General features: G+C 35.7%; 1 protein-coding gene across 1 annotated transcript in view; it reads left to right on the top strand.

The window, feature by feature from the left end:
* MCU (mitochondrial calcium uniporter) overlaps nucleotides 1–15,876 on the top strand; it is a 209,467-nt gene that overhangs the window by 179,761 nt on the left and 13,830 nt on the right. Inside the window, exons 3-6 of the mRNA XM_067710604.1 lie at nucleotides 3,482–3,652; nucleotides 5,253–5,357; nucleotides 13,325–13,485; nucleotides 14,999–15,202. Of these exons, the coding sequence (XP_067566705.1) occupies nucleotides 3,482–3,652; nucleotides 5,253–5,357; nucleotides 13,325–13,485; nucleotides 14,999–15,202 (641 nt within the window). The remainder of the gene's footprint in view (nucleotides 1–3,481; nucleotides 3,653–5,252; nucleotides 5,358–13,324; nucleotides 13,486–14,998; nucleotides 15,203–15,876) is intronic.

Here is a 15,876-nt window from a genome sequence, read left to right as displayed (position 1 = left end):
AACATTATAATCAGATTGCTGAAAACCAATGATAAAGAGAAAATATTAAAAGCAGTGAGAGGGAAAAAGACATATCACATACAAAGGAACAAAGATAAGAATGTACATAAATTTATCATATACTGTGCAAACCAGAAGGGAATTTCTTTAGAGCACTAAAAGGAAAAAAAAAAAGCCAACCTAGAATATTTTACATAGCAAAAATGTCTTTCAAAATTGAAGATGAAATAAAGACTTTTTCTCACTTTACCAAAACTGAGAGAACTTATTGTCAACATATCTGCACAACAAGAAATGTTTAAGGAAGCTCTTGAGACAAAAGGAAGATGATACCAAATGGAAATGTGGATCTATACCAGAAACAATGAGGAACACCAGAGGGTAAATATGTGTATAAATATAAAAGACATTTTTCTCATTTTAAAATTTCTTTAAAGTATAATCAGTTATCAAAGTAAAAATAATGTGTGGTTTATAACATGTAGAAATAAAATATAGAACAATACAGGGGGAATAGAAGTATATTGTTGTAAGGGTCTCTACACTATACCTAAAGTGGTATGATATTACTTGAAGGTTAACTGTGATAAGTTAAAGATGTATATTGTAAACCCTTGAGTAGGGTTCAGCAAACCCAGTAGGCCAAGTCCAGTGCACTCCTTATTTTTGTAAATAAAGTTTGTTGAAACAGCCATGCATATTCGTTTACATACTGCCTAGGGCTGCTTTTGCACCACAGTGCAGAGTCTAAAGTTGCAGCAGATATCTTATGGCCTACAAAGCCTAAAGTATTTAATGTCTGTCTAACCCTGAACAGAAAAAATTTGGCAATACCTGCTATAGAGTAACCCCAAAACATGAAAAGGTACAGTTAATAAGCCAATAATAGAGATTAAATGTAGTAAAAAAAATACTCAGTTAATCTAAAAGAGGGCATGAATCGAAGAAAAGTGGAAGAAAGAAGAGTTGAGTCAAGAAAAGTAGCAAGGTGGCAGACATACACAACAATATTTATAATTTATTAAATGCTAATGATATACACACTTTAATTAAAAGACAGATTGTCAGATTGGATAAAATAGGAAGACTCAACCATATGCTGCCTGCAGGAAACCCACTTGAAATATAAAGACGTGGGTAGGTTAAACGTAAAAGGATGAGAAAAGGTATACCATATGTCCACACAAAGACTTGTGAGTAAATAATCATAAAAGGTTTATTCATAGTAGTCCAAAACTGGAAACAATCCACATGTCAATCAACAGGTGAATGGTTGAACAAATTGTGGTGTATCCACAATTTTAAATGCTACTCAGCAATAAAAACAAATTAACTACTAATGCATGCAGCAACACTGGTGAATCTCAGAATCATTATGCTGAAAGAAAGAAGCCAGATACAAAAGAGTACATGCTGTATGATTCCAGTAGTGTAAAACTCTAGAAAAACTAAATATAATCTGTGGTGAAAAAATCCAATCAATAGTTGCCCAGGGGTTAACTTGAGTCGGATCAAGAGAATTTGGGGGGGCTAATGGAAATGTTCTTTATCTTGATTATTATGTCAAAATTCATCAAATGTTCATTTAAAATAAGAGTGTACATTGTTATTTATAAACTATGCTTCAATAAGGGTTACTTTTAAAATTTAAGTCACGGAACAATGTAGTGTGAGGCTTTTGTATTCATTGTAGGCATTATAATTTACTAGACCAGGCGAGGAAATAAGATGTAAATGACTACAACTATGAAAAGTTTGATGCATTTAGAATCTCCAGAACATTATTATTCTATGTATGTTTCCTCTCGGCTCTTCAATTTTGAGGGATACGAATCCTTAAAAACTTTATAGAGTGTATCTTTTGAGTCTTAAAAAAAGCTAATAAAGAAACATTATTAGGGACTTCCCTGGTGGTGCAGTGGTTAAGAATCCGCCTGCCAACACAGGGGACAAGGGTTTGAGCCCTGGTCTGGGAAGATCCCACATGCCGCAGAGCAACCAAGCCCGTGTGCCACAACTACTGAGCCTGTGCTCTAGAGCCCATGAGCCACAACTACTGAAGCCCGGGCGCCTAGAGCCTGTGCTCCGCAATAAGAGAAACCACCGCAATGAGCAGGCTGCACACCGCAACGAAGAGTAGCCCCTGCTCGCTGCAACTAGAGAAAGCCCGCATGCTGCAAAGAAGACCCAACACAGCCAAAAATTAATTAATTAATTAAATTTAAAAACATTTTTTAAAAAGAAACATCACTCATCTTAAAGCAGTATGCTAAGTGGGTTTTTTAAATTTATTTATTTATTATTTTTGGCTGGATTCCATACCAGATTTGATTCTAAACCCTGTTTTCCTTTCACAGACTAGTGATAAATTATCATCTTTATTTTTTTTTTAATATTTATTTATTTATTTGGTTGCACCAGGTCTTAGTTGTGGCAGGTGGGCTCCTTAATTGCAGAACATGGGCTCCTTAGTGTGGCATGTGAACTTTTAGTTGCAGCATGCATGTGGGATCTAGCTCCCTGACCAGGGATTGAACCCAGGCCCCCTGCATTGAGAGCACGAAGTCTTATCCACTGTGCCATCAGGGAAATCCCTAAATTATCATCTTTAAATGCTTGGTTGCTTGTGTAAAAAATTCTGGTTCAAAATTTATTTATTAAAAGATTCATTTGAAAATTTTTTTGAAAGAGTTATTCTGGCATTTGTTTTAGGGACTAAGGTTCTATAAATCAAGACAGTTAAGGAACAAGATAAGGAAATAAGGAATTCTGTGCCGTTCTGTTGTAGAAAATCCTTTCAGTTGTGTAGCTTATTATAATGGTTCCCTTAATAACGTTTTGTTAGTAAATCCCAAAAGTTGAGCTTTGGCCTCTTGCTAACCTCAGGAAAATGTTCAAGAGAACTTAAAAGGAATTGTTTTTTATTATATCATAATATGTCCAAGTTGTATAAGAGAATGCTTACTTATCAAGCACCTTGGTTATAATATTATATGTACTACAGAAATATGAGTTGATTATCCTTGAGTAAGTCTCACTTATTAGTGTACTTTCACATGTCATTCCCCACAGATTCTTAAAAAAGCTCTGGCTCCCGAGAGCCACCTCCTACAGGGTATAGAATTTGGCCCAGCAATCTCTGGCTACTTAATAAAAATTTACTAAATGGATTCAGGGTTTGTATTCACCAATACCAAGAACTTTACCTTAAATTCCTGGGAAAGCGTCTCCTTGACCCACTTAAAAGATAATCCTTTGCATATTTTCTTTTTTCTGCGAAGTGTTGTGTGATAGATATGATCTTCCATAAGCCATTTCCTGGAATAACCTTCAACTAAAGCTAAAGGGCATATTCTTGAACCTTAGAAAACATTTTAAGCCACACTAATAATAAAAAAACCCCATTTAAGAAGATTAATAATGTCACTTTAACTTATAATGAAATCTAATTATCATATGGTTATGGGTCTTTTTCATTCAGATGTGACAGTGGTGTATCAAAATGGGTTACCTGTGATATCTGTGAGGCTACCATCCCGGCGTGAACGCTGCCAGTTCACACTCAAACCTATCTCAGACTCTGTTGGTGTGTTTTTACGACAACTACAAGAAGAGGATCGGGGAATTGACAGAGTTGCAATCTATTCACCAGGTATAGTCACCTTCATTATTTTTTTTTTTTAATTTTTATTGGAGCCTAGTTGCTTTACAATGTTGTGTTAGTTTCTGCTGTACGGCAAAGTGAATCAGTTATACATTTACATATATCCACTCTTTTTTAGGTTCTTTTCCCACATAGGCCATTAAATAGACATTTCACCAAGGAAGACATACAGATGGCCAAGAGGCACATGAAAATATGCTCGACATCACTAATCATTAGAGAAATGCAAGTCAAAACTACAATGAGCCATCACCTCACGCCAGTCAGAATGGCCATTATAAAAAAATCAAGAAACAATAAATGCTGGAGAGGGTGTGGAGAAAAGGGAACCCTCCCATGCTGTTGGTGGGAATATAAATTGATACAGCCACTATGGAGAACAGTATGGAGGTTCCTTAAAAAACTAAAAATAGAACTGCCATACCACCCAGCAATCCTACTACTGGGCATACACCTTCATTATTAATTCCCACCCACCCATCATTTCACTCCAAATTGTTTTTACACACACACACACACACACACATACACCACTGCAAAAGAATCCCATGCTCTTAACTTTAGGACACAATCTTTTGCTTAGCAAATGTCAAGAGAGACAGTGATTTTTCTCCCAATTTTCAGAATATGATTGCTCAGTTTTAGCAAGGGTATATACACAGGGATCTCATTCAAAAGCACCTCACATATAATGCCATGGGCAAAGATGAACCATCAATCACATTTATACTTTTGAGACCTTTTGTCATTACCTTAGGTGTAGAATAAACTTTTCTAGTAGTTGAGCCATCATCTCTGAAGATATGAAATATTACGCCTTCTTTTTAAATCTTCTTAGGTCTTTCACATAAATGTTTACAAAATGAAGACATATGGTTTGAAAACAATATAAAATAAGGCACTAAAAATTCCCATTTGACATGATATCCATTTCATTTATTTACTTTTTAAGCGCCTTACATTTTTCCCACTTTCACTTTGAAAAATTTTAAACCTACAGAAAAACGTAAAAGCCTAGTACAGTAAGTACCTATTTACCCTTGGATTTACTCAGTTGTTGCTAATTTGCCACATTTCTGTAGTTTAAATATTTTAAATATTCTTAATTCTCAACTCATCTTGTAATGTAATTAATAGATCAGCTTGGTGTACTTTGCTAAACCTAGCATCTGCCCCTACTGGATTATTGGCAACTAATCAGTAGCTATACTGCAAAGTACCATATATTAGAAAACATTGGGTGTTTTACTCAAACAACTTCCATCATAGACATCCATGCACCTCTCCCAGTGACCCTAGATTTCCAGCTGACGGCTATACATCTATGTAATTATTTCACTTGTTCATAAAGTTCTTCCAGAAAAACACGTTGTTAAATCTTCACCAAAAAGATTGCCATGAAAACAAAAAGCCTCAGATAGTATAAGCTTTGTTTAGCATAGAATTTAGGGATAAGGCAAAAAGTTAACTGAAATTTAAAAGAGAAGACATAATTTTAAAATCTATTTTGAGGATTGCTTTTTTCCTGACCATTCTTGAATAATTATGGACATATGACCTTAAAATTTTCACATTTAAATTTTCACAGATGGCGTTCGAGTTGCTGCCTCAACAGGAATAGACCTCCTCCTCCTTGACGACTTTAAACTGGTCATTAATGACTTAACGTATCATGTACGACCACCAAAGAGAGGTAACAAGTAACCTTGATAAGGTCAGAGAAATGTGAGGACGGCTTTTGGAAGGAACTTTTTTTCCCCTGGGTAAAGTTGAGAAACAGTATTCAAAGAGCAGTCAAAGTTTTACATATAGGTAGCACTTCGCTAGTACACTGACTAAAACATAGACACCAGAATGCTTTATTATCGGCTCTTGTCACTGTTTCGCATAAATGAGTGTTCTACATAACTTAAACTCCTTCCTTCCATACAAGCTAAAAGTCATATTATTTTAATAACGTTACTGGGGGAATCTTTTTTTTTTTTTTTGTGGTACGCGGGCCTCTCACTGTTGTGGCCTCTGCCGTTGCGGAGGACAGGCTCCGGACACGCAGGCTCAGCGGCCATGGCTCACGGGACCAACTGCTCCGCGGCATGCGGGATCCTCCCGGACCGGGGCACGAACCCGCATCCGCTGCATCGGCAGGCGGACTCTCAACCACTGTGCCACCAGGGAAGCCCACTGGGGGAATCTTTTTTAAAAATTATGGAATTCCCTGTCCTCTTAAACATTTGTAACAGGAATTAACCCCCTTTTTTGATGGCTCAAGGTTAGCAGTTTGAAAGTCAACTATTGTACAATAATAGTCCTTGGGAACTTCGGACGAGAATATGCTTTTATGCGAAAAAATGGGATATTTGCCTCCAGTGCCAGAAAACTCAGTAATCAAATATTTTCATGAACTACTTTTAAAAACCAAAGTTAATGCAAAAAATCTATGATAAACAAAATATCAAAAATTTAAATAAAGACAAAGTTAGTTTTACTGATTTTTCTTTTCACCCCACACTCCAATATGGCATTGCACAGTACTGATGCTATTAAATAGCCCTCTAAAATAACATTTTGAAGTGTGTCTCTTTTGGTCATCTTTCTCTCTTTGCCCTTGATGTTCATTGTCACTCACTGCTGTCGTTAATTCCCCTTCCACCACCACCACCCCCTCCATCAGCTTCCTAGGACATTTGTTATTTTCCATTCTGCTTTTGAGAATTGTGTCTAATGTAGAAAAAGTTCTAAGTAAAAGCCTAAGTATTGAATGCCTCCAAAATCTGGTCCACATCTACCTTTAAAGTTTTTCTCTTTTCCTCTTAAAAGATTCCTACTTTTCCTCCACCCTCTAGTTCCTTTGCTCTTTCCTTTACCATCTCAGTGTTTTCTCACCTTTCCTCTAAGATGCCTTTTTCTTTTATTCCTAACCTCCTATTTCCTCAGGTCAAAATCATCAATGTCGGCTCTTCCATGATCCCATTCTTTCTTTTTCTTACTCCCAGCCAACCAGAAGTGATTATTCTCTTCTCTGAATTCTTCATTCCTTTTCTTTTCAAATGATCAGAGGGAAGGCACTGTGATTTTTGTATACCCCATTGACTTAGGTAGTCATCCTATATTGAGCGAGTTAAATGAGTTAAAGAATCCTTTAGATAGTAAGACATTACTGAATCAGATTTTATTAAGTTGGAATAATTGAACATGTAGACCAAGGATTGTTAGCTATATATTAACTATACTAATATGTTTTTCTTCTTTATTCCCTGATTCTTGGACTAGATGTTCTCTTTAAAATAACAGAAGTACAGGCCTTATTTTACTCAGTTTTTTTTTTGTTCTTTAAATTTGCTCTTTATTTTTTTCTGGCTTTATTGACATATAATTGACATATAACACTGTGTAGTTTAAAGTATACAGTGTGATGATTTGATACACTTATATGTTGAGAAATGATTACCACAACAGGATTAGTTAATACCTCCATCATCTCACATAATTACCATTTCTTTTTGATGAGAACACTTGAGATCTACATTCTTACCCACTTTCAAGTATACATTACAGTTTTGTTAACTCTAGTCACCATGCTGTACATTAGATTCCCAGAACTTATTCATCTTATAATTGGAAAATTGGTACCCTTTGACCAACATAGAACTACTGTATGATCCAGCAATTCCACTTTGGTGTATATATCCAAAGGAAATGAAATCAGAATCTCAAAGAGATATCTATACTCCCATGTTCATTGCAGCATTATTCACAATAGCCAAGCTATGGAAACAACCTAAGTGTCCATCTACAGATGAATGGATAAAGAAGATGTAGTGTGTGTGTGTGTGTGTGTGTGTGTGTGTGTGTGTGTGTGTGTGTGTGTATGTGTATCTAAAATATTATTCAGCCATGAGAGAGAAGGAAACCCTGCCATTTGCAACAACATGGATAGACCTTATGTGTGTATGTGAATTTCCTAGGGAGTTCATTCTATTTTGATTTTCTACTGCATTAGTAAAATATTAAAAGTTGACTAATATATTCTTATATAAAGTATAACAGTCAGGAAAGTAAAGATTTATGTTGTCAAAAACTAGAGGTATTTTAATCAATGAATAATTCTAACCATCTTGTCTAATGCTGTGTTTTTAAAAGAGAAATGAAAGTTTTAATTTTTTAAATAAGGCTATTCTCAAGTTGAATAGGGAAAGTAAAGGTAGAAACTGAAAAGGGGAGAAATTATGTTTGATTCTCTGGTAATCAGTTTGGCAGCCTTACAACTCTTTGTTTTATCTGTATCTCAGAACTGTGGGATATCTGTCCACCTTCCCTAGAAGTCAATTAGAATGTGAAGTTTGCAAGCGTCAGAAGTCTATAATTCATGGGATAATTGTAATTTGAAGTATGAAATTTGGTAAGCTCAATAGTAGCATTAGTATAACACTTTAAAAGACCATTTTAATATTTAAATTTAGACATCAAATCTCTCAGCTCTGTTATTATTAGTCAATGAGCAATTATGTCATTATATACTTTTTTCACAGAAGCTTAAATAATACTGTTTTAAGTTCATAAACACTTTTCCCTCCATTTTTAAAACATAGTAAAAAAAATCTTTTTTTCTTTTGAAATAAACGTAAGATAGTTTTTCATTTTGTTTCCATCATATTATCGTCCTCCAAGTCACCACTGTTTGTCAGCTGTGGTGAGTAAGAGGACAGTTGAATTTCTGTATTTGAGAGGGATGCCGATCATACAGATGAGTAAACTCTTCCCCACATTGTAACTGTTTTTAGTGAAAAAGCTGAATGGAGAAAAGAAGTTGAAGGCACTAGGTTTTGGGTATTAGATAATGAGAAGAACACTAGGATTTTATATATACATGAAGCAGATGGAACAAATATACTTTATCTAATAAAAGTTAAAATAGTTAATGAAGGAAAACTTTTCCAGAATAGTTTTAAGTTTTGACACAGTTTTTTTCTACTCATTCCTTACGCCCCTTTAATTTTCTCTTTTCTCTCCTATTTTTCTTTTCCTTGTGCATGGATAGCACTTTAGAACTAAAAATGCTCTATGAATGTTGTGCACCAGTAAACCTTAACTTCACATACTTCACCAGGCACTGAGGATAGAGGGCTTATTCATATAGGATCTAATATAGCCATGTTTGATGTTTATGTGGGATTGGCAGTCATAGGTATTACGAATACCTAAGTACTGGCAACCCTTGTACCTAATGCCAAAATTGGAGGGAAGAGGCAGGAAAAAACTGAAATGGAACAAGGGGGCAGGTCATAGCAGCAAGGCTAGTTGCAAGTTCCATTGCATTCTTTTGGTTACCAAAGCTGTATATGGCTGGGTTCCCCTGTGACCACTGGTCGTTGAAAGTTTTTGTGCTAAGGAAACTCATCTTGATTGGCAACACTAAGCCCTTTCCCCCATTTATCCATCCAGAGGATATTGGAGACCTTGCTTCTCTCCTAATAATGTAAGTAATTGAGAGAAAATGTTGAACAGGCAAACCAAATACCAACTATAATGAATACCTTATCAGAGACTCAGATAGCCAGAATCCTTCCCAAACCATTATAGTAGCTGAAAAGACTTTTTAATCCCCATTATTTGTGCACATCTTCCTGTCTTTGTGTACCTTAATTATCCTGGCACTGATGGCATGTGAAGAAACGTTAATAAACATCTTAATTGCATTTTTAGGGAAGCATACACGGATCATCCAGAAGTGTTTTTGTTAAGCCATTAGCAGATTTACCTTCTCTCTTCCTATAATTTCATCTCCAAATAGGTGGGCAGATTTTTAAGGGTCAAGGGTTTGAGGTTGTTGTTTTCCTCTACCATGACAATACCTTGGAAGCATATTCTTCCTGTCAAGAAAATCTAACAAAATAAAGCTAAGTCTCTTGAGTTTACCAGGGCTTTACTGATCAGAAAAATAACAACTCTCTGTTCAGCCAGGTCTAGAAGTGGACATCTGTGAGATTGATCTCCTATGAATTATCATTTTATAGTCTTTTCCTTGCTGTTTGAATGTATGTTGTAGCACATTAAATTTTATTTGTTTTGAATGATAATGCATTCACAATGTTCAACTCCCAAAGTCAAAGAACATATGGGAAAAGATTTTCTCATCCCTGTTTCACAGCCACCCTTTTCTCCTCTTACCAGCAAGCATTGTTCTTAGTTTCTTGTTTCCTATCAGAGAGTCAGTGCATTCATAAGCAAATGTGAATGCATAATCTTTTTTCCCTTTTTATGCAAATAATAGCATATCATACATATACTGTTCATGTCGGTCAGGGTTCAATTGGGGAAGCAGAAGCATGTGAATAAAGTGGAATAAAAGATTATAGGAATGAGACTTTGTACAGTTGTAGATGAAGGTAAAGAAGTAAGAGTCTGTAAAGGGGAGCCTGGAAGATCAGAGAAAAGTTAATAAGTTTGAAGTGATGGCACATGTGGACAAATCAGAGCTTGCCAGGGAACCTGGAAATTCAAGTGCGTCCAACTACTAGGATAAGAAAAATTAACAAAGGAGGGCTGGTAGAGAGATCCCTAGGACAGTGTTATCAAATAGAACTTTCTGTGACAATGAAAATGTTCCATTTCTGCACTGTCCAATATGGTAGCCATCAGTCACATGTGCCTATTGAGCACTTGAAATGTGGCTAGTATGGCTGAGAAACTGAATTTTAAATTCTATTTCATTTTAATTAATTTAAATAGCCACACACAGCAAACAGTTCCTGTTTTGGACAGCACAGCTTTAGAAAGCTGCATCTGGCTGTGGGTGTGGATTTGCTGTTAATCATCAGAGGTGGCAGTTGAGAAAAAAGAGCTGGATGCAGAGCCAGGGAGAGCAGGCACACACTGGCATCTCCAGGCACCTCTGCATCTGTCTCTCACTACTAACGACAACCTTCAGAGCATGATGGCTTCTGCTTCACTTCTGCCTTCTAAAACCTCACTTGAATCTCTGTTTTGGCTAACTCTAATTCAGAACCATACAGGGAATTTGGGATATATGGGGAAACATAATTCCAGTTTAACTAGATGTCAAGGTATAAAACCACCAAACTGCTTTTCTTACCTAACAGTGTATTCTGAAGATCTTAAAATACCAGAACATAAAGAATTCCTTATTCTTTTTCACAGCTGCTATGTGTTACATTGTATGAATGTATATTATCATTCACTTAGCTGCTTATTTTATAATTTATCATAGTGAAAAAAATCAAAAGAGAAATAGTTTTACAAACTTGGAGTGAGAAATATGTTTCTACCTATAACATAAAACACAGAAGAAGCCATGAGAGAAGAGACTGATATAAAAAATAAATTTTCTACACAGCAGAACCTGTAATATGAATATTAATTTTAAAAGAATAAGTCTTCGATGAATGACATTCTAATAGAAGCTCTTTTATAAAACAAATACCAAGCCTGAGTTCAGATTTTATAGATTTTCAGGTTATGATTGTCTATACATATTTGATCATTAACGTGTGTGTGCTTCATTAGGAAAAGGAAGAGGAGAGGGTCTGTTTAGTTTGTTTGCTTGCTTCCTTCTTTCCTCCCTTCCCCCCTCCTTTTCTCCCTCCTTGGATTTCTAAGCAAATACAGTGTAATTATGGTATTGAAAGTGGAAATGGAAAAAGAAAGGACATGGAATAGAAAAGTCATTGGACTACCAGTCAGAAGATCTTTTCCCACTCCCTGCTAGCCATGCAGCTTTGTGAATATCATTATTTGACCTCATTAAGGAGAGAAACCACCTCATATTTGATTTTTTCCCCTCTCTAGTGAATAGATCAGTACCTAATACAAAAATGTTTGTTCATCTTAGCTCTCTAGGACTCAAAATTCCTCGTTTATAAATTGTGGATTATATGCTGCCATGAGGATAAATATGGGATAATATATGCGAGAGAATTTTGTTTACCATAGATAATTTATACCTACCTAAAAAATTATCTTTTTGAAAGAGGATTGAGGACTTCCCTGGTGGCGCAGTGGTCAAGAATCTGCCTGCCAATGCAGGGGACACGGGTTTGAGCCCTGGTCCGGGAAGATCCCACATGCTGCAGAGCAACTAAGCCTGTGCACCACAACTACTGAGCCTGCGCTCTAGAGCCCGTGAGCCACAACTACTGAAGCCTGCGCGCCTAGAGCCTGTGCTCCACAACAAGAGAAGCCACTGCAGTGAGAAGCCCATGCACCACAACAAAGAGTAGCTCCCGCTCACTGCAACCAGAGAAAGCCCACGTGCAGCAACAAAGACCCAACGCAGCAAAAAATAAAATAAATAATAAAAAAAGAAAGAAAGAGGACTGAGCTTGCAGGAGAAATATTAATATTGATAAAGTAAAAGCCTCATAACTCAGTTCCAGGCCTGGGGGGTCAGGAGGCATGGACTCTACCACTTCACTATGACATTCTAGAGTGCAGTTTTCTCTTTTTGTAACTTTGGAAAGTGTAGAACCGTATGTGAATGTGAGCTGCAACTTTAGTGCAAAGCAGACTCTGTTGACATAGACGACTTCTAGAACTCAAAGTGTTCTTGCTTTTATCTGTTCCCATTAATGCAGCACACATTTATTGAAGCATGCAAGATACTATGCTAGGTGGTATATCCCATTTTACTATATCAGCTCTTCTCTAATCCAATTTGCTACCCTTATTTGGATTTTTTTATTGATTGAATTTCTGTGATAACTGTACTAAAGGACATCCTTGAAGAATATTTGAAATACACACATGACTAATTCTGACTGTGGCTTATTTTGACTTAGAAAAAGGCTGACCTTCTGCTGTAGCTAACAAAATGTCACATTTAAGGCTAATAAGATTCTAAAACAAAAGCTTTACTTCTGTTGCTTTTTAAAAAGTTATTTGACAGCTGAGATCAGCTGACTTTTTATTAAATTTTCAAAACATAATTTTTAGATTTCTAGAAGCACATGCTACTCACAGAAGAGGATATTGAATCAAAGAATTATTTAATCTTTTACCTTTTTAGTTATTCTCATAACTTCATGCCGTTTCAAGCTTGATATTGAGACCCATACAGCTACTCTATGTCTTTGCCCAACGGGAATAAATAAAAATTGATATGCTAGGGGGAAGGTATATAGGGGCTAAGATTATTAGGATAATGATATTTTTATTTATACCCTTGTATTTGCAAATTTGAAATACTGTATATTTTTTCCTTAAGTGTTAGTTACTAAAGGGAAAAAATGACCACTTAAAATGGCAAGACCACAGATAAATTTTAGATCTGAATTTTAATAAGCATGATAATCAGATTAATTCTAAGCCTCTCTACTAGTTTTTGACATATTACTTTAAATTTTTTGTCTTTATCTAATGAAGATTATTATTACTCGTAGCCTCATTTGTAGCACTTATACTTCCAAGAATATAATGGTGGATGTTGGCTTCAAAATTTTCAAGTTGCCCAAATATGAACTTACTTTGTAGGATTTATAGACTCTTCCTTTTTAAAAAGGAACTATCCCTTTCCTTCAGTTTAACATTGAAGGTGGGACCCCTATAGTGGATGAATCTGCCTTGTTCTTATCACTAATAGCCCTAAGAATAGCAACTCTTCATTTAAGGCATATTTTTTTTTTAAATGTAATCTTTTTCTTTCAGACCTCTTAAGCTATGAAAACGCAGCAACACTGAACGATGTAAAGACACTGGTCCAGCAGTTATACACTACTTTGTGCATCGAGCAGCACCAGTTAAACAAGGAAAGGGAGCTTATCGAAAGATTAGAAGATCTCAAAGAACAACTGGCGCCCCTGGAAAAGGTGCAGATTCAAATTTCACACTTTTCTCTTCACCAGTATTTTTTCCAGAGCATATATGTTTGCTTTTTTCCCCTCCGAGTTTTGTGTGATTGCATTGTGTCAATCAAACTAGTCCACTAGTTTTGGGAACTGAATCATAAAAAGCTTCTGATTAAAGCTAAGAAAGGACTTAAAAAGGAATAGTTTGGAGCCTTGATAATGGACATAGAGCTTTGAGATCTAAATATACTGCCCTTAACCAGACTTACTACTTTTACAACAAAGATTGTAATAATTGCTGATCAAGAAGGGTTCTAAGCGAGGTGGATAATCATTTTAGCCAACTTAAGAATTAATATTATATGGAATATTATGCAACTGTTAAAAACAATCATGTAGATCTAATATTCTATAGAAAACACTTCATGATATTTTATGAAAAGTAAATTACAAAATGTGTATATTAGTGCATACTATGATCCAGTTTTTAAGTGTATTATGCATATAGCCATACACACAACACACACACACACACACACACATACACATATATACAAAGAAAAAAATCGGAACATATTCCCAAATGCTAATAGAATAGTAGGATTATGAATGATTTTTCTTCTTTATACTTTCCTAGTAAGTGTTTTACAATGAACGTGTGTCATCCTTTTTTTTTTTAATAAAAATACAAGTATTTCCATTTTAAGAAACCAGACTATATTAGAGATTAAGGAAGGGAACAAATACTCTTAATACTGTGCTTTTTCTGATTTCTTTAAAAGTAAGGAACACATATCTCAAGGTTGTTTTCATTAAATTTAAGACCATTAGAAATGTTGGCTAAATTAAATTTGAGGAACTGTTGTGAAGGGGGATGAAATTTAAATCTGGTATTTTCAAAATGTAAAGCATTTTTTAATGTACCAATTATAGCAAAATAATTATCATCCCTTATTGAATATTTACTATGTGCTAGGAATTATCCTAAGTATTTTACTTGTATTCTCTTATTTAATCCTCAGAACAACTCATTAATGAAGTTATGGTAATGTGCAGATCAGGGCCTAAACTCAGCCATTCTGAATCCAGAGTCCATGCTCTGACCCACTGTGCTGTTTTGCCCCTAGTAGACCTTTTGAGTAAAAAACTAATGATAGATTAAATCTTGTACGCTACAGTGAGAGAACATTGGCATGTTTTTATTTCTCTCTTTCAAAGAAAGCAATCTTGTGGTTGGATAAAGACCCGCTGAAACTAACTTATTCACTCCCATAATTTCACCATATTTTCAGCTACTTCTAGGATGAAACATAAAATACAAGTGTATCAAAAATGTTATGCCTATAAAATAGTACTCAGTAAAAACTACAGATATTATTTAGGAAGACAAACTATATTTCCTAGAATTGAGACTAACTTATGTCTTGATTACAAGCCCTGTTTCTTTAGTGAACATTGAACAGTTTAAATAAGAGTTTAAAATTGGTTCTATGTCAAAATGCTTTACAGTTGACCAGTCACGTGTGCCCTGTAGGTACGAATTGAGATTAGCAGAAAAGCTGAGAAGAGGACCACTTTGGTGCTATGGGGTGGACTTGCCTACATGGCCACGCAGTTTGGCATTTTGGCCCGGCTTACCTGGTGGGAATATTCCTGGGACATCATGGAGCCAGTTACCTACTTCATCACTTATGGAAGTGCCATGGCAATGTATGCATATTTTGTAATGACACGCCAGGTAAGAATTCCTCTTCAAGTAACTTTCCATGAGATAGTACAATGTTGGTTGTCAAAGTAGTTCTCTTTTCTCTCATCTTCTTTCTAAGGCCAGTTCCCTTGAAGTAATCATTTATCCTTTATACATACTCACTCATACAAACACACATATGTGCACATGCATGTGCATGCCAGTTATGTATCAGGCACTGGTCTGGGTGCTAGAGATAGATAGATATGACATGGCTTTGGCCCCCATGGAGCAAACAGACTATTAAGAGAGCCATATAAACCATTAAATTCATAAAACTATTATAGTAAGATATAGAATAAGAAGGCAAAGGAGAAGAGTGGTCAGCTGTAGGATAACTTGCTCAGTTGGCTTGTCTTTTTATGTACTGTGTAATTAATTTAGCAGTCAGATGGTGTAGTCCCAAGCTTTTGGTTTTTTTTATTGTTGTTGTTTTGTTTTTTAATTTTATTTATTTATTTATCTGTTTGTGCCCAGTCTTAGTTGCGGAATGCATGTGGGATCTAGTTCCCTGACCAGGGATCGAACCCGGGCCCCCTGCATTGGGAACGCGTAGCCTTATCCACTGCACCACCAGGGAAGTCCCAAGCTTTTGGGTTTTATTGAATGTTTGGAATGGAGAATTGGTGATAACTAATCAAATAGTTAAACTAAACTCTGGGCTA

The sequence above is a fragment of the Pseudorca crassidens genome, chromosome 16 (assembly GCF_039906515.1).
Source record: "Pseudorca crassidens isolate mPseCra1 chromosome 16, mPseCra1.hap1, whole genome shotgun sequence".
Lineage (NCBI taxonomy): Eukaryota > Metazoa > Chordata > Mammalia > Artiodactyla > Delphinidae > Pseudorca > Pseudorca crassidens.
The sequence above is the reverse complement of the archived record's forward strand: the minus strand, read 5'-3'. Positions and strand labels throughout refer to the sequence as shown.